Source organism: Sphaerodactylus townsendi, linkage group LG08 (assembly GCF_021028975.2).
Source record: "Sphaerodactylus townsendi isolate TG3544 linkage group LG08, MPM_Stown_v2.3, whole genome shotgun sequence".
NCBI lineage: Eukaryota > Metazoa > Chordata > Lepidosauria > Squamata > Sphaerodactylidae > Sphaerodactylus > Sphaerodactylus townsendi.
Genome location: NC_059432.1, coordinates 64,844,736 through 64,872,730, shown reverse-complemented (window position 1 = coordinate 64,872,730; position 27,995 = coordinate 64,844,736). Strand labels below are relative to the sequence as shown.

The 27,995-nt window shown below is 45.4% G+C and overlaps 1 protein-coding gene across 2 annotated transcripts; it reads left to right on the top strand.

Moving 5' to 3' along the window:
• The first annotated feature begins 43 nt into the window (after positions 1–43).
• On the top strand, positions 44–27,995 carry RRP12 (ribosomal RNA processing 12 homolog). 2 transcript variants are annotated; one of them, XM_048506474.1, is made up of 34 exons: positions 44–229; positions 1,432–1,670; positions 3,241–3,324; positions 4,449–4,525; positions 5,449–5,554; positions 5,932–6,048; positions 6,442–6,580; positions 7,951–8,078; positions 8,366–8,464; positions 8,552–8,643; positions 8,737–8,848; positions 9,414–9,514; positions 9,637–9,751; positions 10,427–10,569; positions 11,246–11,367; positions 12,755–12,819; positions 12,934–13,096; positions 13,546–13,700; positions 13,842–13,909; positions 14,109–14,202; positions 15,099–15,257; positions 15,400–15,480; positions 16,132–16,237; positions 17,379–17,486; positions 18,152–18,309; positions 18,711–18,802; positions 21,347–21,499; positions 21,651–21,823; positions 21,975–22,088; positions 22,969–23,018; positions 23,268–23,343; positions 23,791–23,858; positions 26,497–26,579; positions 26,919–27,995. In XM_048506474.1, exons 1-34 carry the CDS (start codon positions 91–93, stop codon positions 27,019–27,021), a joined length of 3,882 nt encoding a protein of 1,293 aa, XP_048362431.1. In that variant the 5' UTR covers positions 44–90; the 3' UTR covers positions 27,022–27,995. The 2 variants fall into 2 exon arrangements, with proteins under 2 accessions (XP_048362431.1, XP_048362430.1); XM_048506473.1 differs by having other exon boundaries at positions 23,265–23,343.

Below are 27,995 nucleotides of genomic sequence, written 5' to 3'. Positions count from 1 at the left end.
AATGCCCGTGGAACTAGAGACCCGGAATTAGTTCTGCAGCAAGGAAGAGGAAGGCTGCACGTGGTTACCTTCTGGCCGAAGCCGGTCGGGATGGGCCGTTCGGGGAAGTTGCGCTCTGGCTCTGCCAGCAAACTCAAGCGTTGGCGCAAAGGGCACAGCAGCGACAGCAACCCGGAGGAGCGGCGCTACCGCCTGGCAGCTCGTGGTCGTCTTCTTGCTCCTCGATCAGGTCTGTGAGTTAGGATAAGGGGACTGAGCGTGGATGTCGAACGCAGAACAGATTTCTGGCAAGAGTTGTTTGGGTAGCAGGGAGAGTTTTGGGTCCGCCCTGCCTCCGTGCCCGCATTTAATGTGGTGAGACACCCCCCCTCCCGTGGTACAGGCTTGGCTCCGAATCCCGTTTTCTTCTAAATCGTACTGGCTCACCCTGAACCTATTATCTATCTTATCCTAAAGGGCTGTTTGGTTATTATAATCTACGTCATCCTGAGTTCGTTAAATGTGTGTTTAAAACCCTGTAAATCCAGGATCTGGCCTATTCATACTGGGGCAGTAGTTCTCTGTAGCCACTTCTTCCTAGGTTTTTTTAATAGGACTGTTTTTGGAATTGGTATTTGCAAAGTTGGTGGTGATTTAGTTACTGGCACAGTGGTCTTCATAGAAAGACATTTATAGATATTGTGGTCCTGCAGTGGTAGAAAGACATTACCAGGTGTATTGTGTGATCCATATAGGATGGTCGTCCCCTCGAGTTTTAGCCCATGTGAAGTAAGGCTGACTACTGGATCTTTGAGCTACTCTGTCAAGCTGTTAAGGCAAACTCTCAGAGCCTGGTCTCTCAAACAAATTCTGAGATACATATGCAGGTTACTTTTATGCTCCAGTGATTACAGAAACTGATGGGAGAATGTTACATATGTATGGTAACAGGGGAAGTGCTATGGCTCATATGTTTAGGGACAAGCTGAGCTCATACTACCAGAAAGTGTGCCAATTCAGGATGGAGCAGAGGAGAAATAATTCTATTTGTGCTGGAATGTGTTCACATTTATTTTGTACCCCATGTTGCTGAACTATGGTGTTAAGAATAGATATCTTGGCTGACTAAAATGAAGCCTTTGTGCTTGCTCTGTCATGATGAGTCTGGTGGTTCTCTCTGTGCTCTGGCCCACAGTGAAAGGGTCAGGACAGTAAAAGGAGAGAAATGTATTTGTTTCTAATGAACATGACATTTTGTTTTTGCTATGGATGAGGAGTGACTGGTTTATGAGGTCTATAGCAAAGGCAGTTTCTCTCAGGGTTACTTGGGGACTGTTTGACTGGTTACTGGCCACCCTGGTCCTGGCATACAAGGACTCCAGCCTTGTAGAGATCCAGTGTGATGTCTTTATCATGACAAGAGTTGACTGATGGTCTGTCTTCCTTTTACAGAAAACAGTGATCTGACTGTGGATGCACTGAAACTGCATAATGAGCTTCAGTCATCAGGACCACTTCCTCCTTTTCGGGATGCAGAGGGTACCCAGACCTGCATGGAAGATGATAACAATGCAGAAACGAAGACCCACAAATCTTCAGCCACCTTCTTGAGTGGTCTGAGCGACTGCACCAACCTCACCTTCGGCAGAGTGCAGCGTCTCTGGGAGTCTAATTCTGCTGCTCACAAAGAGGTATCACTTTAGTAAAGGAAGGAATAGGCAGAAGTGAGAGGCAATGACACTGACAATTTAGCAGTGTGCTGTCAGCTGAGGGATGGTAAGGAGTAGCTCTGTCAAGCCTCTGCTTGGGTACCACCTTCTGAATATTTTTTTTGTACTAGATTGTAGTAAGGAAACAGTCACAGGGATTGGTATGGTGTTAGAATAATAGAATCATAGAGTTGGAAGAGACCCCAAGGACAGCAAGTCCAACCCCCTGCCATGCAGGAACAATCAATCAAAGCACTCCTGACAGATGGCCATCTAGCCTCTCTTAAAAAACCTCCAAAGAGGGAGACTCCACCACACTTCGAAGTAGTACATTCCACTGTCAAACAGCCCTTACTGTCAGGAAGTTTTTCCTCATGTTTAGGTAGAATCTCTTTTCCTTCACCTTGAACTCATTACTCCTGGTCCTAGTCTCTGGAGCAGCAGAAAACAAGCTTGTTCCCTCACCAACATGACATCCCTTCAAACATCTAAACATGACTATCATGTCACCTCTTAACCTTTTCTTCACCAAACTAAACATATCCAGCTCCCTAAGCCTCTCTCGTAGGTCATGGATTCCAGACCTTTTACCATTTTGGTGCCCTCTTGACCCATTCTAGCTTGTCAATATTCTTCTTGAATTGCGGTGCCCAGAACTGTATACAATATTCCAGGTGAGGTCTAACTAATGCAGAATAGAGGGGTACAATTACATCCCTTGATCTAGACACTATACTCCTATTGATACAGCCCAGAATTGCATTGACTTTCTTGGCCACTGCATCACTTCTGACTCTTGTTCTGTTTGTGGTCTACTTTTGCATGTAGTGTTGTCAAGCCAGATGTCACACATCTTATATCTGTTCATTTCATTTTTTTCTGCCTAAGTGTAGCATCTTACATTTATCTCTGTTGAAATTAATTTTGTTTGTTTTGGCCCAGCTCTCTAATCTGTCCAGGTCATTTTGAATTCTGACTCGGTCCTCTGGGGTATTAGCTATCCCTCCTATTTTGGTGTCATCTGCAAATTTGATTAGCATGCCCTCTATGCCATCATCCGAGTCGTTGATAAAATTTTTGAATAGCACTGGGCCCAAGACAGAACCCTGTAGCACCCCACTAGTCACTTCTCTCCAGGATGAAGATGGGCACCCTTTGAGTTTGGTCAGTCAGCCAATTACAAATCCATCTAATAGTAGCATTGTCTAGTCCACATTGTCTAGACCCGTGACTAAGTGCTCTTCATGCATGTATCTTACTCGTAGGGAAGTACTATCATGCATTTTAACAAATAAAGGAGGTATCTGTCAATGTTGGCCTCAGCTAACTTAGCCCGTAATCTATTACGTGGGATGTTATCAAAGGCCGCTTTGAAATCAACAAAAGCTGCAAAGAGAGAACCCTTATTAACATGCACATATTTCTGAATTAGGTAGTCTAAGACCATGCAATAATCCATAGTTGAATGGCTTTTGTGAAAACCAGCTTGTTCATTACCAAGTAAATTTTCCTTATCAAGCCAGGCAATAATGTTTTTGTCTTGTTTTTCAAGATCTGTGCTGTGTTGGCTGCTGTCACAGAAGTTATCCGAGCGCAGGGCGGCACCGAGAGTGAGACAGAATATTTTGGTGCACTGGTGAGTGTCAAGGAAGATGAATGGCGATCATACACTGAAGCATGGTTTAATTCAGTTGCTGTGATCACAGGACCGTGGGTAATCCCATGTTAACACTCCAGTGGGTACGTGTGGAGAAGGAAAGTTCTCTTTCCATCAAGAAAAATGTGTGAACTTCATTGGTCTCCTGTTGTCTTCTTCTGAGAAGGGTGATAATAGTTGCCATCTGTGCATTCCTGTTACCATGTACATGTTGGAACAACTGGGCCCATGCTCTGCAAATTGTTTTCTAGTCTCATACTACTAGTGGAGAAATCAGAGAGGGGGATTAATGACAAAGTTTTGTATGGAGGAGATTATACATTTCACCTTTGTGCAGCATGGAGTACAGGGTGCCTGATCTGCTGCCTAGTTTCCTCTGTTACGGTAGGAAGGAGAAAATGCTGCAATTCCCCCCTGGGAAACGCACTTAGACCAAGGGGTCCCTGGAAAGTACCCTGGTAACTAAAGGGAATGGGTGGCTGGATTCAAAAAAGGGTGAAAGGCAAAATAACAGGGAGAAGCACTCAGGAACAAATGAAAAGCAATATAGTTGAACTAAGTAAGCTAAACACTTTACCTAGATTGCAGCTTGTTCCTTGGAGCATGAGCAGAGTTCCTTGTGCAAACAACAAGTTGAAGGAGTCCTTAATCCTTACCAAGCTTCTTGTGGACCCTAATTCCACTGAAGACGAAAGCATATCCCAAAAGTCCAGATATTTATGCTAAATGGAGCTGGATTTAAACCAGCCTCCTTTCTAAGAATGACAAGTGGATTTCTCCAATCCCATGCAAATCCCCATCTCTGGTGTCAGAGGCTGCTTTTACCAATCAGAACCACATACAATATCATCCTACCTCCATGGAGCATCTGGTAATGACTCTAAACTTCTATGACAAACCGATAGTGTGGTCCAAACCAGACTGTCCTTTGTCTGAAAGGGATTAAGTCTACTAGGATTGTCCAGTGTAGAATGGAAATAAATAGCTCTTGCTAATGCAGTCTCTAGGGGTCTAAGATCCCAGACTCTAAGTGACATTATTGAGCCTTAGCAAGTTTTCAGATTTCTGTTACAGCTTCATTCCACCATACTATTTTTCCACAGATGACAACTCTAGAAGCAGTTGAATCTCCTGAATCCATGGCTGCTGTAGCTTATTTGCTTAATCTGGTGCTGAAGCGGTAAGTTTTAAGAATCTGAGAAGAGTGTTCCTGGCCCAGACTAGTGACCGACAATCAGGATGCTTTAGAGAAAGTATAGAATAACTTGGAGGTAGTAATAAAACCCCCACCTCTGTTAATTATTTCTAGAAACAAGACTCCCTCAGGCTTGAAAAGAAGATTTATAACCCCATCTAAAGCGGGCAGGGGATCCACTTTAAGGGTGGCATGCTGGTACATTTGCCGTACCTGGGACACTTGCCTTAGTGAAGAGGAAAATTTGGCACCATGCAGCTGTCCCAGGCACTGGAATGCAGTGCTAAGCACTATGCCAGTTCCCCAGCCCCCGCTGCTGACGTAGCAGCGTTAGTCGGCTCTCTCTCAGCATGCTAGGCTGGCAGGCCAGGATTCATACTTACACTACCATGGCGGGCCACCTCACTTTGTGGATGGGCTGCCTGCCATTGAATTTGTTTGGTCCTGTTTAAATCCATTTAATCTTGTTGCAATGGGTCAACAAGATAAATGAATTTCCTTTCAACTTTTATTGGCTACCATGTTGTTTGAGTGCTTTCAAAATAATAAGATTCCGGAGCAACTTTCAGTACAGCATTTTTTCCATCATTCCTTGTATGAAATGTGATTTGTGTCCTTGATCATTGTAGCCGCTTCATTATATATCTTGCATTACATTATATACTGTTTTAAAAGGACTGAGAAAAACTGTACATGGTGTTTCAAGTGTCAATCTTGCTGTCCTACACTTTGATAGTCCCTGTGGACTATCTAAAGGACAAGTGAATGATCAAAGGTTTGGGAGCATAGAAGTACAGGATGCCAGTCACTCAACCTAGATGCAGTAGAAAGTGAGTACTGAAAGGGTAGTGGAAAGGGTTGTTATTATTTCTTACACTGCCCTCTTCCATTTTCTGCATCCCTAAAAGAGTCCCAGGTCCTGTGCTTATCAAGAAGTTCTCTGATACCTCCAAGGCATTCATGGGGATCTTGAGCTCCCAAGCCTGTGGAAGCTCTACCTTGGCCTTGCGCTGGGTAAGTGTTCCAAAAGGGGCCTAATTGTGTGGCAAAATGAGGATATGTATTTGCGGGGTGGGGGACCTGTCATGATTGGTGGACCTCATTTAGAAATGTGATGTGCATCTGAAGTTTCATTGCTCAGGGGCCATTTTCCCCAGCTTCCCAGGTTGTTGTTGTTTTTCCTTGAACAAAGCATGCAGAGCACTGTTGGAATTCAGGTTATGCCATTGTTGGCTAAAAATACAGGATGCTTTTCTACTACTTGCTCAGCAACTGATCTCCTTGCTGAGAACTACCAGCAGCGGAAGTATTTTTTAGTCTTTATCATTTACTGGGATATAACTGATATTGTTAATACCACATCAATCCTTATTCTATCTCCTTCCTGCCAGGTGCTCTCCTGCTTAGCCACATTGCTGCGGAGACAAAACCTAGAAGCTTGGAACTACCCGGTTACGATGCAAGTTTTCCATGGCCTTCTCAGCTTTACTGTCCATGCCAAGCCCAAGGTGAGTTGCTGGAGATGCTTGCAGAGCCTCCAGGAGGGCGCAACGCATTCTACTCACTCTGGTAAATTTCTTTGTAAACAAGCATTCTGTTTGTCACTCCTAGTTACATAAAATGGCTTGAATCCACCAGAGCAACATAGGTGTATGACTTTCCCACTACAGCCCAAAATGGTGCTCCTGTGGAACCAGGAGCAACAGGGCAGTCGGGGGGGGGGGGCTTGGGGGGCTGTATTGGGAGTGGGAAAGGGAGGAAGTTGTGCTGCCAGTGTGGACATTTTTCCACCCATGGAAAATGTCCAGTAGATCCAAGCTCACACTTTCAATATATGGGTGGTGAATTTGGGGGATGTGACATCCCAGCTCATAGTCCTCTCATGTTCCTCTCTCCTACAGGTCCGCAAGGCTGCCCAGCAAGGTGTTTGCTCCATCCTGAGAGGCAGTGAATTCCTGTTTGGAGATGGGGCTCCCTCGCATCATCCAGCAGCATCCTCAACTGCAAAGTTCTGTGTGCAAGAGATCGAGAAGGCTGGAGGTACAACAGCGGGGGGCGGGGGGGTCAATGAAAAGTTGTTGCAGTATGGAGATCTGATTCCACATTACTTTACCACTTAAAAATCAAAGGAGTTGGATGCTTTGGCCCAGTTGGAAACTGTGGGGTTCTAAAGCAGACAGGCAACCCCAGCTGTACTGCAAGTTTGGTGTCATTTACTTGAAAAACATCTATTGTCCGTGAAATGATTCCCCCAGGGAATAGTGGGCCTGAATAATTGTGGAATCTAGAAAAAAAAGTTAAAATGCTGAACCAGTATTGGATACCTGAGTAGTCTGGAATACCAATAATTATGACCTTCTTAAAATTTCTTGGTACATATTCTTAGTTCCAAGGAAGCATCTTCCTTTTGAATCCTGTCTGCAGTCACCTTTCATAGGAAGACTGTGTTGGATTCTGATCAGAGCATGGTGAGACCTGGGTGTCCCACCTGAATCTGTCCAAATTCTGCTTTGGGGTGGTGTCATAGGCCCTTGGGGATTGTGGGGTGGCAAAGAGGGCAACATGCAGTGGTTAAGGGAAGTGGCGAAAATCACATTTCCTTCCACCAATGGAAGGGCTGATATACCACCAGAATAGCACCTCTGACTCTAATCCTCTGTTGTTAGATTAGCTCTGTTCTCTGTTGCACTGGGCCCTTTGTAGTAATTAGTTGTGTAGAAGAACCAAGCAAAATGTTGGGGATGGAGTGGTCAAGGGCACCTACGATCCGGCTATGCTAATCCATTCTTTTGTAACCTTGCAGTTGGATTACTGTAGTATACTGTATGCTGGGCTGCCCTTGACGACAACCCAAAACCTGCATTAGTCCAGAATGCAGTGTCCAGTTGTTGTTGATTAGAACGTACATTGCCCATTTTAAAACAGCTTCATTGGCTTTCTGAGTTCAGTTTAAGATGTGGTTATGACCTTTGGATATAGGCGCCTGTATCTGAAGGTTGTTTCCTCTGTGTGTTCCTAAGCACCAGCTGTGGTCATCAGGCTGCCACATACTGGCTGGTCCCTCACTCTCAGTGGCCTACCAGGTATTGAACACAGCCTGGGCTTTTCCTGTTGTCGCTCCCACTCTATGGAAGCAGCTCTCTGAAGAGTTGAGAGGAGCCCCCTCATTGGAAATTTTCAAAAGGTGGTTCAGGGCTTGCCTGTTTGCCAGGACTTTTGGTGGGGTATGAATGGAGGCTATCTTTAAAGGGGAGGAGGAACTTGGGAGGTATTTGCTTTCAACTTGTAATGTTTTAATCATCATAGGTAAGCTGTCTTGAGCCAAGAGGAAAGGCAGGATATAATTATTAGAATATAATAAACTAGGGAGGTTTGTGGCTTGGGATGAACAGCATCTCTGCTTCCTCCAGGTGCAAAAGAGGCCACCACCACATTGCATGTGCTCACTCTGTTGCGAGACTTAATGCCTTGCCTGCCTGCCTCATCTGTTAAACCCTGTTGTGAGACCTTGCTTCGTGTCATGACCCTCAGCCATGTGGTGAGTTCACCCCGCCCAGTTGTTAATGCTGCCCCAGTTTTGCTTTGAAGTTCATTTCAGTAGTGGGTTGGGACAGACAGCTTTGGTAGGGGTAGTAGCACGCAAAGATGACTTTGGGATGTTATTGTTCATGCAGTCTGACGTGATTTTGACTGCCCTATTTCTTCCGTGTGGAAGTACTTTTCCTGTCCCTTTGAGATAGATGGTTGGGTTGCCATTTCTGACTTTGGGGAGATCCATGTGAAGGGGTGGGCACTATAAGGATTCTTTTTCACTTTTGCCCCCAGCTGGTAACAGCGTGTGCCATGAACGTCTTCCATAGCCTGTTTGCTTCCCAGCCGCCTTCGTTGTGCCTGCCAGCTGAACTCAATGCCCAGATCATTACTGTGAGTCCTGCAAAGGCTCGACCAGCCTAGGGTGGGGTACAGTCAGCATGGGACACTCAGGTTAACCTCTGTGCTTTGCTGTGCTAGGCCCTGTATGACTATGTGCCCAGTGAGGGTGACCTGCAACCTCTGCTGACCTGGCTGTCTGTCATGGAGCGGGCACAGATCAGCTTGGCAAGGTAAGGAGGGAAGTTGGGAAAATAATGGGGAAGCTTTGGGTGGGAAGGGCGTATCCACAACCAGGTCTGTAGTTAAGTTCTTCTGTGTTGTAGGCAGCAGTGGGAGCTCGGCTGGGCTCATCTTTCTCGGTTCTTCAGTGCAGCCATGGTCGCCTTCCTTTCCCCACACGCCCAGGTGGTGTCAGCTGCTGCCCAAACCCTAAAGGTATTATGCTCTTCTTACTTCCATATGCGTGTTGGTAGAGCTGCCTACCGTGTTTCCCCGAAAATAAGACCTACCCCAAAAATAAGCCTTTTCATGATTTTTCATGATTTTTGGAGGAGGCTTAAAATATAAACCCTGCTCCAAAAATAAGCCCTACCGATAGTTACAAATCAGGATGGTGTGATCCAGCGGGGTGCTCCCTGCCAATGAGGATGCAGCTTGCATCACACATGACGGGGAAGCAAGGGGGCTGCCGAGCGCCCACCTTAATGAATTGTGAGGGTACCGTATTTCCCCTAAAATAAGCCCTACCCCCAAAACAAGGCCTAATGCATCTTTTGGTGCAAAAAATTATATAAGACCCTGTCTTATTTTCGGGGAAACATGGTATAACTGTGCTTTTGTGGCCTTTCAAATAAATACAGGGATGGAGAACATCTGTGGTTAAATGTTGTATGGTGGGCATCAGTGTTTTGTTGAGTGCTCCAGAGTGCTGCAGCTAACATACGTGTGCACTCTTAGTCTCTTGAGAGTGTGAGCTGATGATGGTGTATATATTCTGCAGGTTCTGCTCAATGAGTGTGTGGCCCCTCACATGGCAGAACTGGGGTCGGTTTCTTCTGCTACCCCATCTGGACCTGCTGCCCATGTCTGCAAGATGTTCAGGTAAAAGGGTTAGCCAGCTGGCTGGTGGAAGTTCAAAATCTGGGTTGTCTTGGAACCACCTCTGTGGTAGGGTTTGCCAATGTAGACTGTTTTTGATTAGGCATGTGCTCTTCTTCTTGCAGAGCAGTGGAACAAGGCCTGACATACCGGTTCCATGCAGCCTGGGCCTCTGTGTTGCAGGTTCTGAAGACTTTCTTTGAGGCTTGTGGGTGCCAGTGTCATCCCATGATGAGAAAGGTAAAGGGAACCACTGCAGTTACTGATGTTTACTTACAAGCTAGCTAATAGTCTAAGTTTCTGTCCAGAGATTATTTGGATCTCAGAGTCTTGCAAGAAGGACTGCCTAATGCCTTACGAATCTGCCTGACCATTATGGTCACTTTCGGAGGCCTTGCTTCAGGTGCATTTGCCTTCTGAGTTCAGGCAGGTGGCAACTGAGGAGAAGGCTTTCTTGGTCACACCACCAAAGCTCTGGAATATTCTGCCCAGGGAGATTCTTCCATTTCCTTCTGTTACAGTCTTCTACCAGCAAGTGAAGTCTTTTCTGTCTTGTTTGTCATTCCCGTGATCCCTCTTTCCAATGTTTTATATGTTTTAACTCTTTTTAAATTATTTTAATGATGTATGTTTTAATGGTTTTATAATAAAATTTTATCTTGTATGTTTTCAATTGTTGGCTGCCTTAGCAACACTTGTAAGGGCAAAAAGATGGAATTTTTATTTTGTAAATAAATAAAAATGGAGTTTCTGAGGTACAGAATTACTAAAGAGGGGAAATAGTGTGAGAATCAAGAAGTGAATGATAAGAAGATGAGAAAACACAGGGGAAATTATTTTGTATATCTTGGTGGCAAGTACTTCTCATTAGGTGACAGCTCCCCCCCTTGTTTCTTTGTTTACCTTCTTCTGCAGTGCCTACAATCTTTAGCTGACCTGCGTGGATCCTCACACTTTCCTCACGTCATGTTTCTCGACCAAGCTGTTGGGGCTGCTGTGGCTACCATGGGGCCTGAAGTGGTGCTGCAGGCTGTGCCTCTAGATATCGATGGCACAGAGTGAGTATGATTTCTGCCTCCATGGGGTTTGGAGCCACATCCTGTGGAAGAGTTGTGATGTCATTTTATGTCCTTGCTATCTCCCCTACCCTCTTTTGTTTTTATTGCTTCTTTTAGTCTTCTGGTTTTATTGATTTTAGTGATGTTTCTTGGTTTGTTTTGACTTTCATTTTTGTATTACATTGTGGAGAATGCAGTCAGTTAAAAAGCCTTCGGATAAACCAGTAATTTCAGTGCACATGTGGGGAAGGCATCCACACTTTGGTTAGCAAGCACCTTTTAAATTTTGGTTGCAGAGCCTGCAGAAAAGTGTAAAGGCTCCATCTGCCAGTACGTGCACCTTGGAGAGGTTTTGTTTAATGTTGCAAAGCAACGTTTGCCACAGAGGAAGGGCCAGCATCTTTGGAAACAGTGCCTTTTTAAACTGTTACATTTCTTTGTGTTATCCAGTACTCTGAAACAAAGTTATTGAGCGTACTTTCAGACTGAGGGCATTCACTACATGGGGCTTTCACACCTCCACTGGCTTATAGGAGGTTTATGAACAAAAGCAGAAAGCACTAGAGAGGACACAATAAAGTGCCCAAATCCATTTATCTGATGCCATTACTTCCTGAGTCCTCTTATACTTTCAAGATGTGAGTTTGTTCTCTTACCCACCCACCCTTTTCCATAGGGAGAGACTGGATTTCCCTCGCAGCTGGCTCCTCCCTGTGCTTCGGGACCACATCCATGATGCTCCCCTTGCCTTCTTCTGCAGTTACTTCTTGCCACTAGCTACAACTCTAAAAAACAGAGGTAATAGAGAGCATGGGCAAATTAAACTCAGAGCACAAATGCACAGATCCCAGAAGAGAACAAGAGAAACTTCAGCTTGGGGATTTGAGAATTGCGTTAGAACTATGCAAATGGTATGGGGAATCTGCCATTGGCCAATCTGCCATGGCAGATTCTGGGAAATAAAAATCATTCTCTAAGATAAACATCTTCCCTAGGTATCAGCCTGGAATTTGGGGTACTGAATGCAGAATGCAAAGATTACAGGAGTGCTGATTCAAAATGTTGAGTCATGCAGTGATTCCAGCGTTGCTGTAAGCCAGGGGTGTCCAACTCTGGCGCCCCAGATGTTCATGGACATTCCCATCAGTCCCAATTGGCCATGCTGGCACGGGCTGATGAGAACTGTAGTCCATGAACATCTGGTGCACCAGAGCCGGACACCCCTGCTGTAAGCAGTCATTAGACATTGCTCAGGCACAAGCACAGCTTGTTGTGGTGATCTTGTGCTTCTGCCTCCCTTTTCTTTCCCTTTGCATGGAGCTTAATTGAAAACTTCCAAGTTCCAGATTGTTGTTCCTGCTTCTTCCTCCTTTCCCAGTAAACAGTTTGATCACAAGTTATATTTGTTCCCAGCTGTACTTTAATGACTGCTGTCTGAATGCAGCCAATTTCAACTTGGAAGTTTTCTTTTCAGCCAGGTAAAGCATTGCAGGGTATACTATTGTGCCCCTGGACTGTTCAATAATGGGACTCTGCGTTCAGATGATTTCTTTATTATGAAACACCATTAGGGAAAAGCATTTAGACTTCTGTTGTCAGAACTAATGGTTAAAGGCCAAAACACCTTCCATTATAGCCCACATCAGTCCCCTTCGCATCATACCCCCCACCCCTGAACATTGAGAGTGTTCAAAACCCAAGAAGGTTTTGACCCCCTCCAAACCTTTGACCCAGAGACAGTACTGCTTTCGTTTAGGTCAAAATAATCTACATTCCCAGGTACTGTGGAAAGCAACAGCTAGCAGGTGTCTATCAAGCAAACCAGACTTTGTCGGGGGACTGAAACTAAAACAAAGCAGTCAGGAGGGAGGGAAGGAGAGACAGAGGATCCTATGTCCCATCCCGGAGACATGACAGGATCCAACCAGAATTGAGCTGATTATGACCGATGCAACCTTGCAGTGCCCCACTACTAAAGCATTGTCATTCTTTTCCTAATTGCTTCTAGCATCTTTTGTCTGACCATCTGTGGCTGAAACTTGTAACCTGGGTGTCATTTTAGATTGGTTAGATTTTTATGATATTGTACATTTATGGTATTGTCAGCTGCCCTGAGCCTGGCTTGTGCCAGGAAAGTGCGGGATAGAAACTGAGTTTTAAAACCTTCTCTGTTGTCTCTCTGTAGCCACAGACCTTGCCCAAGCTGAACGACACTTAGAAGCCAAGATCTACGATACTCTGCAGTGCCAGGTGAGGAGGGACCTCCATAGCTCTATATCGTATCTTTTGTGGCTTTCATGGCAAGATTTGGGGTGCATCCTGGTAGAAGTCAACTATGCTAATCTTTCCCCTCTGCCTTTTTAGGTCTGGAACCTCTTGCCCAGTTTCTGCACCCATCCTACAGATACAGTAGCCTCGTTCAAGGGTCTGGCACGCACATTGGGAATGGCCATCAGTGACCGACCGGATCTGCGGCTTATAGTTTGCCAAGCTCTTCGTAGGCTAATAAATAAGGGTTGCCAGACAGGTGAGATCCCTTTGTGGGAGTGGAGCTTGCATTTCTACACCCCCCCCCCCCCGAACTGATCGTGTTGACTGGTGGTGGCAATTCTGGATTTGTTGTGTTTCCTACTGGAGAGCAAGAGTAGAGAAAGGAGAGAACGGGCCAGTCCGTGCCTGTGCATAGGACACACCATGTAGTCCTTTTTGTGGATTGCCCTGCCTTGCTCTGTGTAAAGGAATATCCTTCTGTGTTCCTCTTGCCGCCCCCCCCCCCCCCGAGCTAACTGCTTATAGAATAACTAAGTGCCATTTTATTATCTACCTTCTGCATAGCGTTTTAGCCAGGCAGAGAATGATTACGTTATGTTTCCAACATACTTGATGATTTGTGCCTGGGTTTGGTGAACATCTAGAAGTACCCTGCACTGCCCCTATTTGGCTTTCAGCCTTGCATTCCGCTGCCTCCCCTTGCAGATGCTGAACGTGCTGAGGTTGGGCGTTTTGCAAAGAACTTCCTGCCCATCCTGTTCAATGCTTATAGCCAACAGGATGCTGCCACCGAGAGCCCTGTGCAAAGACGCTCTGTGCTGGACACTATCCGAGCCTATTTGACAGTCACAGAGACTCAGGTGAGCAGAGTTTTGCAAAACGGCATGGATGCCACTGGCTTGAAGGGCTGGGATGACAATCAGTTTCAGACAGTGAGTGGATTATAGAAATGTATGTAGAAAGGGGCCTCTGTAGGATTGACAGCCTTATCTCTGTTGCAGATGGTGTGTGGATTCTTGGAGAAAGCTACTGAGAAACTGACCAGCCCTGATAGCTCAGAGTTTACCAGGTACAGTCCAGGCCAGAGTTGGGGATGGGTTTGTGGCCTTTCTAGTCCTGACCCTGCTCAGAAGGTGTGAGGCCTTAAAGTTCATGCCAGTGAGCAGCCCGCAGAGTTCATTTCACTCAGTTCCAGGGAGAAAGTGGAGTCATAAAGATGATTAGACCTGTATTTGCTAACAGTGCTGTATTTTCTAAATATGCTGCAGGCTTTCCATTTTGGACCTTGTTGTAACCATGGCTCCCTATGTTGATGAAAGGTCTCTACATTCTCTCTACAATATCATCCAGCCCTCATTGCAGGTGAGCTGCTCTATCACCGAGAAAGGATAGGCTTGATCTGTCACAAACTCCATCCTTGCTGTTTGACTATTGTCTTCTCTGACTGTACTGAGACTTCTAGGTTAATATTTATTTTTATTTTATTTATTTATTTTTTGGATTTTTGTATCGCCCCATCCCCGAAGGGCTCTGGGCGATGTACAACATATAAAGCAAATATTGCCAAAGCAAGTGAGTGTGGGTGGTGGTGGTGGTGGTGATGGGGCATATGCCAGTAGATATAAAGTGAATGGGTATCCCATTCCATTTAGAAAAGTCCAGTTACAGGTTGTAGAAGGGGTTGGCAGGAATGGTGGTGGTGGGGGAATATTTTGATCAGTATTTCCTTGGGACGTGATCTCTGAAGCTTTACTAATACTATAGAAGACCTTTGTGTAGGATGTGTTGCCATTCTAGCCAGGTGTGGTCTGGGAAAGACCCTTTCATTGTCTATGTTAAATGCCTGGTCATACATATCAGATGTCCATTCTCATGCAGGTTCTATGCCATTTATATCACGTTTTTAGACATTTCTCAGCCACATGGCTGTCCCATTATTTGTGATTTGCTTCCCTGTTGCAGAGAAAATGTCCAAATGACCCAAACATGTGATGCAAAAGGACGAATCATGTGGGTTTCTCTTACTACTTTCAGGTGATGCCATTTCCACTAGCAAAAATCATACAATCAATCACAACCATGTGGCTAATTGAGGCTTAGCAATTCCCATTTCTAGGATACAATAATTCTGCTTGATGTTGGATTTGTCTTTTTCTCTTTTGTACTAGAATAGGGCAAAGCTGAGGACAAGAGGTTCTGTCCTTGTGTATCAGTGCAAATTGTGTCTCTAGGATCATCTGTCTGGTTCATATTCCTAGAACAAAGACCATGGGGTCCAGAAGAAGGCATATCGGGTACTGGAGGAGGTGTGTGCCTCTGAGCGGCCTGCATGTCAGAACTTTGTGGAGAGCCACCTGAAGGAGCTGCAGAGTGCTCTGCTGGAGTCCTTGCCCAGCGCAGCCTCACCTGCCAAGAGGGTAAGGAGAAGACATTACTGCTCTGCAAGATGAGATGGGAAGATGGTGAAAGTAGTCTTTTGAGAAGTACGGCAGAGGGATGGAAGGGGATATTCATGGTGCTGTCATTGAAATGTTGCAATCTGTCATCCTTTGTTCCCAGCCCCGACTGAAGTGCCTCTTCCATGTTGTCAAACAGCTTGTGGCAGAGCATGAGGATTTTGTCACTGCCTTGGTGCCAGAGGTGAGGTGGAGCAAGAACAGAAGAAGACGGTAACTGCTAAGGAACCAGAAAAGTTAATGATGTGCTGGCTTATCAGAAGACTGGGGGAAATGTCACTCTTTGCCTAGAATGCTGGAGTGTGCAAGGAGCTGAATCTGTATTTCAAAACAAACACAGTTTAAAGGAAAAAAGATATATTCTGAAAAGCCACATCTCACTGGACCACAGATGATGATTTATCTTTTTCCACTTTCTCTGCACAGACATGCCTGTGGCAAATGCAGTGGCAGACATACCACCCTCCTTCCCAGTTTGTTCTATATCTTTTGCTGTTATGCCAGATCAGTATTCCTCCAACTGAAATCCTAGCAGTTTCTCATCTTCTGTTTTGTGGGAAGAGAGTACCCATTATGTTTTGGTGTTTTGGGCACTGTTAAAATGCTCAGTGCTGGGGAAACTTCTAGGCCAGGGGTAGGGAACCTGCGGCTCTCCAGATGTTCAGGAACTACAATTCCCATCAGCCTCTGTCAGCATGGCCAATTGGCCATGCTGGTAGGGGCTGATGGGAATTGTAGTTCCTGAACATCTGGAGAGCAGCAGGTTCCCTACCCCTGTTCTAGGCCTAGCTGAGAGCAATACAAGGACGCTGATGAATATCTTTGCTGTCTGTAGGTGATACTGTGCACCAAAGAGGTATCTGTGGGTGCCCGTAAGAATGCCTTCAGTCTGCTTGTAGAGATTGGTCATGCCTTCCTGCGCTTTGGCCCTACTGCAGATGGTGAGTCCTGGTTACCCATGTTGGGATTGCTGTATGAATATGTTGGGATTGGAGAAAGGGTTTTAGTTTCCCCACCATCACCGACATCCTTGCTAGCTCCTATCTATTCTGATCTTTTTTCCTACCTATGGTGCTGCAGTTGTCCTGATAGTTCACCCCCCACCCCCCCACCCGACTGAGCTTCATAACTTTGCTTCTATTATTTGGTAGGGGGCAGGTTCAGTTCACATTTTGCATTAGATTACTGGGTTGTGAGATTTGAACAAATAAAGCACACGTTCTATTGTATATAATTCTGTTACAATGGGAAGGAGTCAGCTATTCAACTTCCTAAACCAGCCAACTGATCACTAGTATTCCACTTGGCTCCCCTTTTACCTTCTGAGATTTTGTCAGCCATGGATTCATCTTGCGTGGATTCAAGATTACGGTAACAACTATAAGCAGTGTGATTTTTTAAAAAATCTTCAGGCATCTACATCTGGCGTTTGATGCTATATTTCATGCAGACTTGCTGAAGGAGAGAATACACATAACTCTGCTCAAGAAATATTTAAATGGAGCTCTCTTTTCTTTCAGTAAATGCTTTCAGAATGCATATTCTATACTCCTCCCTTCTCCTAAATTATGACAGAAGACAGGTCATAATAACTGATGTAATAGGCAAGGAGTTAAAAGAATAACAATAAAAAAATAACTCTGCTCATTAGCCATAGTTTTGTGAACCCTGTTTGCTGTTCTTATATTGCAGAGAGCTGAATTTTTATTCCAGCCAACCTCTTGCTTTCAGAGAAAGGGTTTGCTGCTCTTTTCAGATTGCTGTATTGGTCCTATAGCTGTTTCCTGTCCTCTTCCCCATGAGGCCTATCAGAAATGGATCTCTGTGCCATCCCTTTTGTCCTCTGATGCACCAGAAAAATTGATTGGAGATGTGGTTCTTCTCACTGTCTCCAGGGTACCTGAATTCAGGGAATGTACTCTCCTCTCTCCATGGATATTTCTGTATACTTGTCTATCTTCTGCAATAACCGCTTAGGCCTTAGTCACAGGCTGTATGTGATTGTATATGCCTTATTCTTAACATAACCAGGACAAGACAAGATGGGGATCCTCTAACACTTGGCTTTTCAATTTCCTTTAGACGCAATGCAACGGTACCTCCTCCTGGTCTATGCAGGCTTGACTGGCTCTGTTAACATGATGAGCTGCACTGTTCTTGCTCTTGCTCGGCTGCTGTTCGAGTTCAAAGGTGAGGGAATATGAGTGCCAGAAAGTGACTGGACAAGACCAATAGCTTCATAAACAGAACTGACCTTCCTGGTGGGATCAGTTAGGAATCCTTGAGCTGAATTTGTGCAAAGAAGGGTGCTTCCATCAGAGTGTGCAAGGAGATGTCTCTAGCTGTACCCACCAACCTGTGCCTCCTCAGTTCCAGCTTGGTCAGGGCTGGTTTGTTAATGCTCGAAGGGAGGTCCTGTGGGAAAGGCAACTCTCTGACGTAAGGTAGCAATCTAGAGAACTCACTTACATACCTGGGTGTGGGAGGGAATCTGAAGAATCAGAGCATGGGGTATTGTGTGGTTTCTGGGCTGTATGGCCGTGTTCTAGCAGCATTCTCTCCTGACGTTTCGCCTGCATCTGTGACTGGCATCTTCAGAGGATCTGAATGAGGTAAGGAAACGTGAGTGCCAGAAAGTGACTGGACAAGACCAATAGCTTCATGAACAGAACTGACCTTCAGATCCTCTGAAGATGCCAGCCACAGATGCAGGCGAAACGTCAGGAGAGAATGCTGCTAGAACACGGCCATACAGCCCGGAAACCACACAGCACCCCAGTGATTCCGGCTGTGAAAGCCTTCGACAATACATTAATCAGAGCGTGCCTTTCCTAAGTGGATCTTTTGTCCTGTAGAACACATCAGCCCAGTTGCCTTAGAGCAGCTTGTGCAGCATATCTGCCTCATGGTAGGCTCTCGGACACGCGATGTGGTCAAGTCAGCCCTGGGCTTCCTCAAGGTGGCGCTGTTGCTCCTGGATGTAGCTTTGTTGGGACGGCATCTGCAGACCATGGTGAGTTAGGGGTGGCATTTGGGGGGCAGGCATTGGGAAAGAGGGTGCTGGGAACGATAATAGGGTCAGCTTGCCTGCATCTGAATTTTCTTAAAAGGGTTGGAGAAAGCATTGTCATTGATTGATCCTAGCCCTGCCTCACAAAAAAACTATTTAGAATTTGGCACAGACTTTATTGTGTGCATGTTGGAACTGTAACAGTGCCCTTAGGCCCACAGGGCACCGCGCTGCTTCTGCTGCTCTTAGAAAGCAATGGGAGCAGAGGGAGAGATGGAGTGGGAGGAGGAGGTCTTGGACTGACAAATCTTGTTTCCTAAGTGATATGATGTGTGTGGATTGGGGGAGGGGGGGACCTTTATGGCCGTCTGCCCAGAGTTCTAATGCCAGTGTTCTCTTTACAGCTAGAAGCGATCGGGGGCATGAGTGATGACATGAGGCGTCACTTCCGCATGAAGCTGCGAAACCTTCTCTCCAAGCTGATCCGCAAGTTTGGGTTAGTGACAGGATTGGTGGGAGGATGAGTAGAGTACAAAATGGTGATTGAGAAAGGGAAGGAACGCCCTGCATGATGCCCGCTTCAGGCACACACTGCATAGCCGTTTGCCCTGGCACACTTTTTTTGTCGAATAGCCTGTCTTGGACTGTCCCACCCTGCATACGGGTGCACATCTAGTCACACAGTTGAGACTGGTGAAGGAGTTTCAAAGACTACAACTCGCAGAGAGGTACTTATTGCTGGGAGCATTTTGGTGAGCCTTGGAGGCCAAGAAGAAGAAGAGTTTGGATTTATATCCCCCCTTTCTCTCCTCTAGGAGACTCAAAGGGGCTTACAATCTCCTTGCCCTTCCACCCTCACAACAAACACCCTGTGAAGTGGGTGGGGCTGAGAGAGCTCAGAAGAACTGTGACTAGCCCAAGGTCACCCAGCTGGCGTGTGTGGTAGTTCACAGGCTAATCTGAATTCCCCAGATAAGCCTCCACAGCTCAAGCGGCAGAGCGGGGAATCAAACCCGCTTCTCCAGGTTAGAGGGCACCTGCTCTTAAGAACATAAGAAAGAGCCTGCTGGATCAGACCAGAGTCCATCTAGTCCAGCACTCTGCTACTCGCAGTGGCCCATTAGGTGCCTTTGGGAGCTCACATGCAGGAGGTGAAAGCAATGGCCTGCTGCTGCTGCTGCTCCTGAGCACCTGGTCTGCTAAGGCATTTGCAACCTCAGATCAAGAAGGATCAAGATTGGTAGCCAGAGATCGACTTCTCCTCCATAAATCTATCCAAGCCCCTTTTGAAGCTAAAGCTTAATCACTACACCCCTGCTGCTCTCTTAGGGGCCAACCATTCTTAGGGGTTGCCTCTCCTTGCCCCTATTTCTTGGCACACAATGAGAGAACAGCCTTGCTCTAGGCCGGAATGCATTCACCAGCAGCAGTAGAGATTCTGACCCTTTAGGAGTGCTTCCCACCACAGTGTGAGATTTGTGAATGAGGCAATTGAAAACCAGCATCAGGCTGTCATCTTGTGTTGAGCTGGGAGGTGCTCCAAAAGCACAGTGTGAGGTGAGATACTGACAGGACAGGCAGGATCATTCATTTCTCTCATGCTGAGCTGGGAAGTGCTGAGATTCTCATCATTCCTAAGCTTACAAGATGGCTGGCTGACTCCCATCTGCTCCTAGTTCATAGGCATGCAGAGGATTCAGGGGAGTGACTGACTCTTTTTTTTCTGCACTGGCCAACAGAAAGCCAGGGAACCTTCCAGTCATAGTGACTGAAGAGGCCTATCCATTTTCCCCCACTCTTTAAAACAGTGTTGTGTACTATATGGATTGTGCCTGAAAGTTTTGTTTTGCTGCTGCCTACTCTTTTATGCTATAATAATAACCCTGCCCCAGATAGGAAGAGCCACCAGAGGAGTTTTTGAGGCCACAACCCTGGATAATGTAGCTGATCTTACTTTACCTGAGTCTGGCCTGGAATAGGGGTCTTCCATGCACCTTTTTTTCATCAGTAGCATTATAGAACGACTAAGCTTTTGAGGAGGGCAGCTAGCAGAATCTCATCAGTTCAAGCAGTTGGAAGTAGGAATATTGATAATGCTCCGACATAGGGAAGTATCAGAATAGGTAAGCTCAAGACAAAAGATTTTAAACAGTAGTTCTGATTGTAACATCACTTTATTATGTTGTTATGCTGAGACTGTGCTAATACTTTAAAACTACGAAGTGCAGAGGCAGTTATTTATTTCCCATTAACTTGATGGACATCAAGTCCCGAAGGAAACTGGCAAAAGCTGACTTCTTTCCAAGACATGCTACCCCCTCCCCCAAAGAAATCTTAAGGAAGGTGGAGTGTCATATACTTTATTCAGCTTTGAGGTGGCTGAGTTAATTTAAGATACTACTTTAGGATCTGTCTCTGCTAATAAGTTTTCATGTTGACAACAATTCCTTTGGAGCTAGACTTTACTTATAATGCCTTGAAGATTTTTATTACTTTCCAGGTATAGCTGGGGCCTTTATGTAAGGAATAAGCAAATGCTTGGGTAAGGGGTTATGTAATTTTGCAAGCAAGATTATTATTACTTTGAGGTTATAGGATTTAGCAGGAATGTTTATAAGCCGGAAGCTGTGTATATCGTTAGCCTGCTTTTCGAGATGTATGGTATGAGACAAAGGGATGAATCCTTCTTGATCCATCGCACTTCCTCTTCCTCCCCCTTCCTGGGGGAGTTGGTCTTTATGCTTGTCTTCAAATATGGATTAGCAGGAAGAGATTTCTCTTTGTTTTTGTCATAGCCTGCTTTTAGCAGTTACTGTTAAAGTTTATTCAGTTTTTCTATACCAAGTCACTTTCACATGACACATGGATGTTAGTAAGAAGAGGCATAGTTTGTCACATGCTCTCCATGTCTTATGAACTTTGCTGAACTTATCCTGCAAGAACGTTTTGCGGGGGTGGGAGGGTGTCTGGTCTGGCTGACTTCTGTGATGGGCAGAAGTCCTGGTTTCTGTGGCACTGATTGTTCATCTTCTTCTCCTAGCTTTGACCCTGTACAAGCTTTGCTCCCAGAGTCGTATCGCAAGGTGCTGCTGAATATCCGCAAGGCTGAGGCAAGGAACCGCAAGCGGCAAGCTTTGAAACGGGCGGCGGGTTCTGTAGAAGAGGACAGACCAGTGAAGTCCAAGGGAGACAGGTATGGAAGTGCTATAGGTTGAGGCTGAGAAGTGTAGCCTTTTCACAGTCAAGGCAGGAGGAAATTCTGGCCTCCAAAGTGCTTTGGGAGCAGAAGCAGTATGTGTCCCTTACCCTTACTGAGTGCCGCATGCATTGCCTCCCACTTGCAGTATGGAGGAGGTCCTAGCAGACTCAGACACTGACTGGGAAGATGATAGCAAACAGCATGGTGGTAAAGAGACCAAGAAGGCGTTACAGCCAAGAGCCCAGGCCTGGCTCAAAGAAGGAGAAGGCGATGAGCCCCTCAACTTCCTGGACCCACATGTGGCACACAGAGTTCTGGGTAAGGACCAGGTGGTAAACTTGGACTGCTGGAAATCTTTACCCTTCCCATCGTTGGGTGGCGAGACAAAGATATGACGTGCGTAGCTGTGGAGGAGGGTTAGGCTGGATGTTCTACTTCCACATACTTTGTACTTTTTCTTTTCATGCAGCTACCAAGCCAGGCATTAGTAAGGCTGGGAAAGTCAGTCATGACTTCAAGGTGTCAGCTGATGGGCGGCTTATCATATGTGAAGAGGAGGATGAAGAGGACGAAGAGACTAAAGGTACTGAGGAATGTTTTTAGTTGGGGGATTTGGGTTTACTTGTGATGGGCTATTGAGTTATAAATATCATAATTCTAATAATACCATTTAATGCTTGTTTAATGTTTCTTGAGTGTTCAAAAGCCTTTGTGCCTTTACAACAGCTCTGCAAGGTAGGTCAGTATCATCATTCCCATATTTGTAATCAGTGGTGGCCAAAAGGCTGCGAGAGAGAAAAGTTTGCCTAAGGTCATGTGCTATATTCATGTATAGCATAATGGTTAGCGTTTCAGGGTAGGATTTGGGAGACCTAGGGTTGAATCACCCCTGCTAGGTGACCTTGGGCAGGTCCTACATTCTCATCTTAACTTGCTGCCCAGAATTGTTGTGAGGATAAAATGGAGGAGTAGAGAATGATGTAACCCAGTTTGGGTCCCCATTGGGGAGAAAGGTGGGTATAAATAAATAAATATGGGAGGGTTGAGATTCAAATTGGGGACTTCTACCTCACAGCTCAGCCGCTACCCCACAACAGTTTCCATTTATAGCTCCTCTAGCCAGTTCTCCCATATATATTCTTCATAACTCTGTGTCATATTATGTGCACAACACAAGCTCCTTAATCAAAGAAACTTACACTAAGTATATTGTTCTGATTTATACAGCTGGAATAGTTATTTTTAATATACAAACTTAGATATGGTAGCGCTTAGAATGTCAGAGCGTCTTCTTATGGAACTTGAAATTGAGTGAGGCTGAGCCAATGCCTATGACACCAGGAAAAGAAGAGTATATAGACTCACCTTGCTGGTGAGTCTGATGGGCAAGTCTTAGGTAAATGTACTACATGCTTGTCTGATGTTATTACTAAGCTGATATCTGTTTGCCATCTTTGCTACAGGAGTGGATGAGGAGATGGCCGATCTGATGCAGGAAGTTGGCATCCGAAGTGTAAGTGGATGAGAAATCTGGATTGGAGTGGGAATTGAGGGGGAGTCCAAGCATAAAACCATCTCAGTGATGGACAGTGCGCACACTCAACACTGCTAACATGTTTTTACTCTTTGAGTGTCAGAGAAAATTGTACTTGACTATCAAATGTTTGGCCAAATGAGTACCAAAGGGGTTGGAGACTCTGAGCCCAGATGGAAAACATAGGTTATTCTGTATAGCTGATGCATGGAATCTTTCTTACAGAAGAAGGCACAGAAGCGGCGATTCCGAGATGAGGTAGATGACAAGGAGCAGGACACTGACATGCAACCACAGTATAAAGGTAAGTGCATTTTTACCAGCTAGTACTGTAGTCTGAGCTGTGCTTACTGCCATGACTTCATTTCCCTGGAGTGGCAACTGGAAAGAGGATGAGATGGTTGCTTAAAGTTGAGACTCAGTTCCTGTGTTACACTTACCATGCAATGGTGTAATAGTTGACTCCCAGCTCCATCTGAATGCACAGATTTCACCATCATCCTATGCTTCCTTTTGATGCAGAAGCACAACGGTATGGTAATAAGTGGTCACATGGAGGCCATTTCACTCAGTCTCTGTATGCAGACTGGCTCCGAATCATTGAGTGTTGGCTTCAAGCAAGCCTACAACCCAGTGGAGAGTTATGCCAGAACTTTATCCTGTAGCACAGCTGAGAAGAGTGAGCATGTTTCTTCCACCTCTCCCATCCTCCCTGACACTGTTCCTGTCTTATTTTGATGATTCTGTGCAGCTGGGGGGTCTGGAATCCATCGTCCTGTTGGCAAGAATGTAGCACCTGGTGTAGAATACAAGGCAAAGGTAAGATCATAATAGACTAGTGCTTAGGGTCATTGTCTGAGCCCGAGAATGATAATGTGTGTGAAGCCGTTCACATCACTATGCTTTTTCTTGACTTTTAGAGCCAAATTAGCAATCTGGTTTTCATGCTGGGTGTGGGAGTGAAACTGCCTTGATCATCCTCGTAGAAGTCCTGTACTTGGAACTGAGTGTACCCGTTAGTGGTTTTGGCCTCTCCATAGCTTCCTGTGATGGTTTTATTCTCAATTAACTGGCTAAGTTAGAATCAGGGAACAAGGTGTTAATGATGTTGGTGGTTCTGGGAGGAGATGTTTTAGAAGGTAGTTTCAGAAGACTGCTGCCTGTCCACTTCTCCTGCACAGCTCTACAGGATTTCACCTTGTCTCCCACACTGTGTATTCAACACTTACATGAGACCCATGAAGGAGGTCTTCTGGTTTTTTTCTTTATTTTTTGCCATCAAACCACTGCTAATTTATGGCAGCCCTGTAGGGTTTTCAAGGCAAGAGATCTTCAGATTTGGTTTGCCATTGCCTTCCTCTGTATAGTAACCCTTAGTGGTCTTAGCTGCCTTGATCCTGCTTAGCTTTTGAGATCAGACGAGATTGGGCTGTCCTGGGGCATCCAGGCTGCATGGCCAATATGCAGAAGACTACCCAGCTCTCTCTCTGGCCATTTCTGCACGGGTGATTTCAGCCCGGTAAAATACCATTTTGGGAGGGAGCCTTCGCACAGGCCCCGCCACTCCCCCCGCCCCAACCGGTGTTTTTGAACCTCGCTCCCCGAGCAAGGTTTTTGGAAAACACTGACTTCCATCCAGTGCCAAGCAAATGGCACCTGGTGGAAGCCGACATATTTTCCATGCTGCTCCCAGACGCCTCCTACGTCCTGCCGCCTTCCGTCACTTTGTGGAGGCTAGAGGACATGCCTCCTGGCCTCCGACCCCAAAGGCATTGCTCTGGCCACAGGGGTGTGTCCCCTGGCCTCTACAAAATGACGGAAGGTGGCAGGAGGTAGGACGCATTCAGGAGTGGTGCAGCTCGTGCGAAGGCTGCACTGCCGGCTGGGCCATTCATGCAAACGGCCCGGGGAGGTGCAACTATGTCGATGCACCCCCACTCAGCTGACCATGCGGAAACAGCCTCTGTTTCCACCAAAGGCGGAGAAATAGTGAAGACACTGAATGAATAATTGAACTAAGTGATAGGCTGGATGAACTTAACCCAGATAAGGTGAGAGTAAGGTCAGCTGGGTATTTCTCTGGTTCTATCAAGACCTTCTAACATCTTAGCCAGGGTCCTGCCATATTCCTTTCTACAGAGTTCTTAGTGATGAAGTAGTTTGGAGATTTGTTTTGCCTTTCATTTTCCCCTGTACCAGTCTTCCCTTATTAGTTACTGCAGCTGGAGTGCTGGGGTGGTGTTAGTGGTGATGGTGGGTGGGACTGAGTGTATTCTTCCCAAGTTCTCACCATCTGAGGAATGTATGTGCATGTGAGTGTGTGACAGTACTCTCCTGCCACATAGAATGTAAAGTGGGATTGTGGGCCTGATGTATCTATGCTGGGGGATATAATGATTGCCTGTTGTAATGTACTTAGTTCTGACAATATAAGTCAACAGCTTTTCCATGCTTGCAATCACTAAATAAAAATTATGCTTTCAAAGTACTGATTCATTTATTGGACAAGTCTGGGGTTGTGACAGGTTCTGGAGCAGGATTGCAAGATGTTGGGTGGTTTAGAAATGCCCCCTTCATAATGTGGATTGGATATATTTTTAAATCTGGATATGTTTCTGTATACACTAGTAAAGGCAATATCTAGGAGCACGTTTTACTAGTTTGAGAAAAATCCTAACCAGGTCTACTCAGAAGTATGCCCCATTTTATTCCGTGGGCTTACTCCCAGTGAAGTGTTCTTAGGATTACAGCATATGATTGTCTTTCACACTCTTTAACAACTGAACCTCTTCCTGGATCAAAGCGACAACATTTCATAGCATAGTAATATCCAAATGAGACTATCGGGGTATTGGCTGCCTCTGAAAAACATTGAGAAACTGCAGCTGCTTACTGGCTTCCAGTTGATTTCTGTGGCCAATTTATAGGGCTGTTCCTAAAGCCCTGGGCATTGGCATTTAATGCTTAGACTCTGATTCAGCTTTGTTCCAGATTTTATGTGGTCTTATTTTCTGCTCCCTAATCCTGTTTCGTTGCTTACTGGATGTCCTATCCCACTGGCCAATCCATTTGGTCTTAGTGAGAAGGATGGACTATAAATAATAGGGATTTTGGCATCTTCATGGCGTGTTGTTTGGCAGAGGGTCTGTGGAATCCCTACCCACCCACCCCTTCTTGAGACATTTTCTAAGTAATGGTTCAAGAATTACTTTATTATATATACTCTGGTGCCATATTCCAGAGCTCCCACCCTGAACTTAGGGCAGCATGTCTGCTCCCTTTGAATTAGCTTTTAAACTATAAATCACCATTGCTGTGACTGAGCCCCAACTTTGCAGTTGTTCTGATGCACGGCATTTGTTCTGTATTCCTAGAAATGGTGTCTTTGGATGTGGAACTGAGTCATATCCTGTAAATGTGCCAGCCGCTGAATAATTATCTCCTTCTGTTCCCACAGAAAAGCAAAGGAGACATCAAGAAGAAGGGTCACCTGGATCCTTATGCTTACATCCCCCTGAACAGAGCCAAACTGAACAGGAGGTACAGCATGAGGGTTGTGGGACATATGGAAACACTTACTGATTCATATAAAGCCACTGCAGAGCCAAGGCCTTCCTCTTTGCATACAGTTTTGTTATTGATATGAGAGAAGAAGTGAGTGTGTTGGAAGCCCATCTGAGCCATAAGCCTTTGCCTTGGAGCATTCTCTGCTACAGGAGAGGCTGAAAGCTTGGAACTTCTTCAAGTGCCTGTACAGGCTGGCCCTGTTTGCTGCAAGGTTGTGGCATCCACACATGTTGCCATGGAGATCCATACATCTGTCTGCTATGCAGTCAGCAATGTTCATTCTCTAATCCTTTGGGATTTTTTCCCCTGCAGGAAAAAGGCAAAACTTCAAGGACAATACAAGGGCCTCATGAAGGGAGCCCAACGTGGTGCCCAGGCTGGCAAGAGACAGCGCAAGAAACAACCCCATGTCTAAAGGAGAAAGGACTCATTAAAACTCAGCCAAAGCAACTGGATTGCGGGTGGATTTGGTCATTGCCATGCTTCAACTTGAGCTGTTCTCCATATATAGAATGTCATCTCAAGTTTTGCACATTAGCCTTGTATGTGCACAGATTTTTGTCTCCTGTAGGTTAAAAGAATATCCATTGAATATAACCATATCACCCCAGTCTTTTTTATTTATGGATCTTGGCAGATGGGCTTGTTTCTCCAGAGAGTGGTTCCACAGTTCTCAGTTCAACTGCGTGCATTTCTGGCAGCCTTAGAGTTATTGGAGAGTGTGTGTGAGTGAATATGTTTGAGTGTGTAAGACAGAAAGAGAGACGTAAATATGATTGCCTGCTCTAATTTTTAAACAATGAATGCTGTTAAACCCAGAAGCAGCAGAAACTGGTCTAATAAAAACCTCTCTCTCCGCCTGTTTTTCTTCTTTTGGCTTGACACTTATTTCTAAGAACTTGGTTCTTTCTGAGAACTCGCCAGCATCTTTCCTAAGATTCAGGATGTATTCTGTCAGAGATACCGATAGTAAGAATGGAGGTGAATGCCAAAATTGGCGGGGCCATTCCCAGGATCAGGGATAGCCAAGCCCCAAGAAGTAAGCAATGCTGGTTTCCAAGCCAGACATCACCTGGCCTCATTATCAGATGATTTCTTGCTTTCATGAAAAGTCTAAAAATGGAAACCATCAATGAAAACTGTATTTGTTAAAGTGCTGTACCATTTACTACTTAAGGCCATGATGGAAAGTTGGATTCCATGTATATTGGCTATTGATTACAACGTGTAGTTTTCTCTGCACATGTTCAGAGATTTTCCATAATATGCCATTAAGGCAGTTCTGTATAGAGAATCCTCTCTAAAAAGAGCTCATTGGGGAAAATACATTAAATCAGTGTAAACAGCAATATACTAAAAGGTATAGTAATAAAAATACTTTAAATAAGA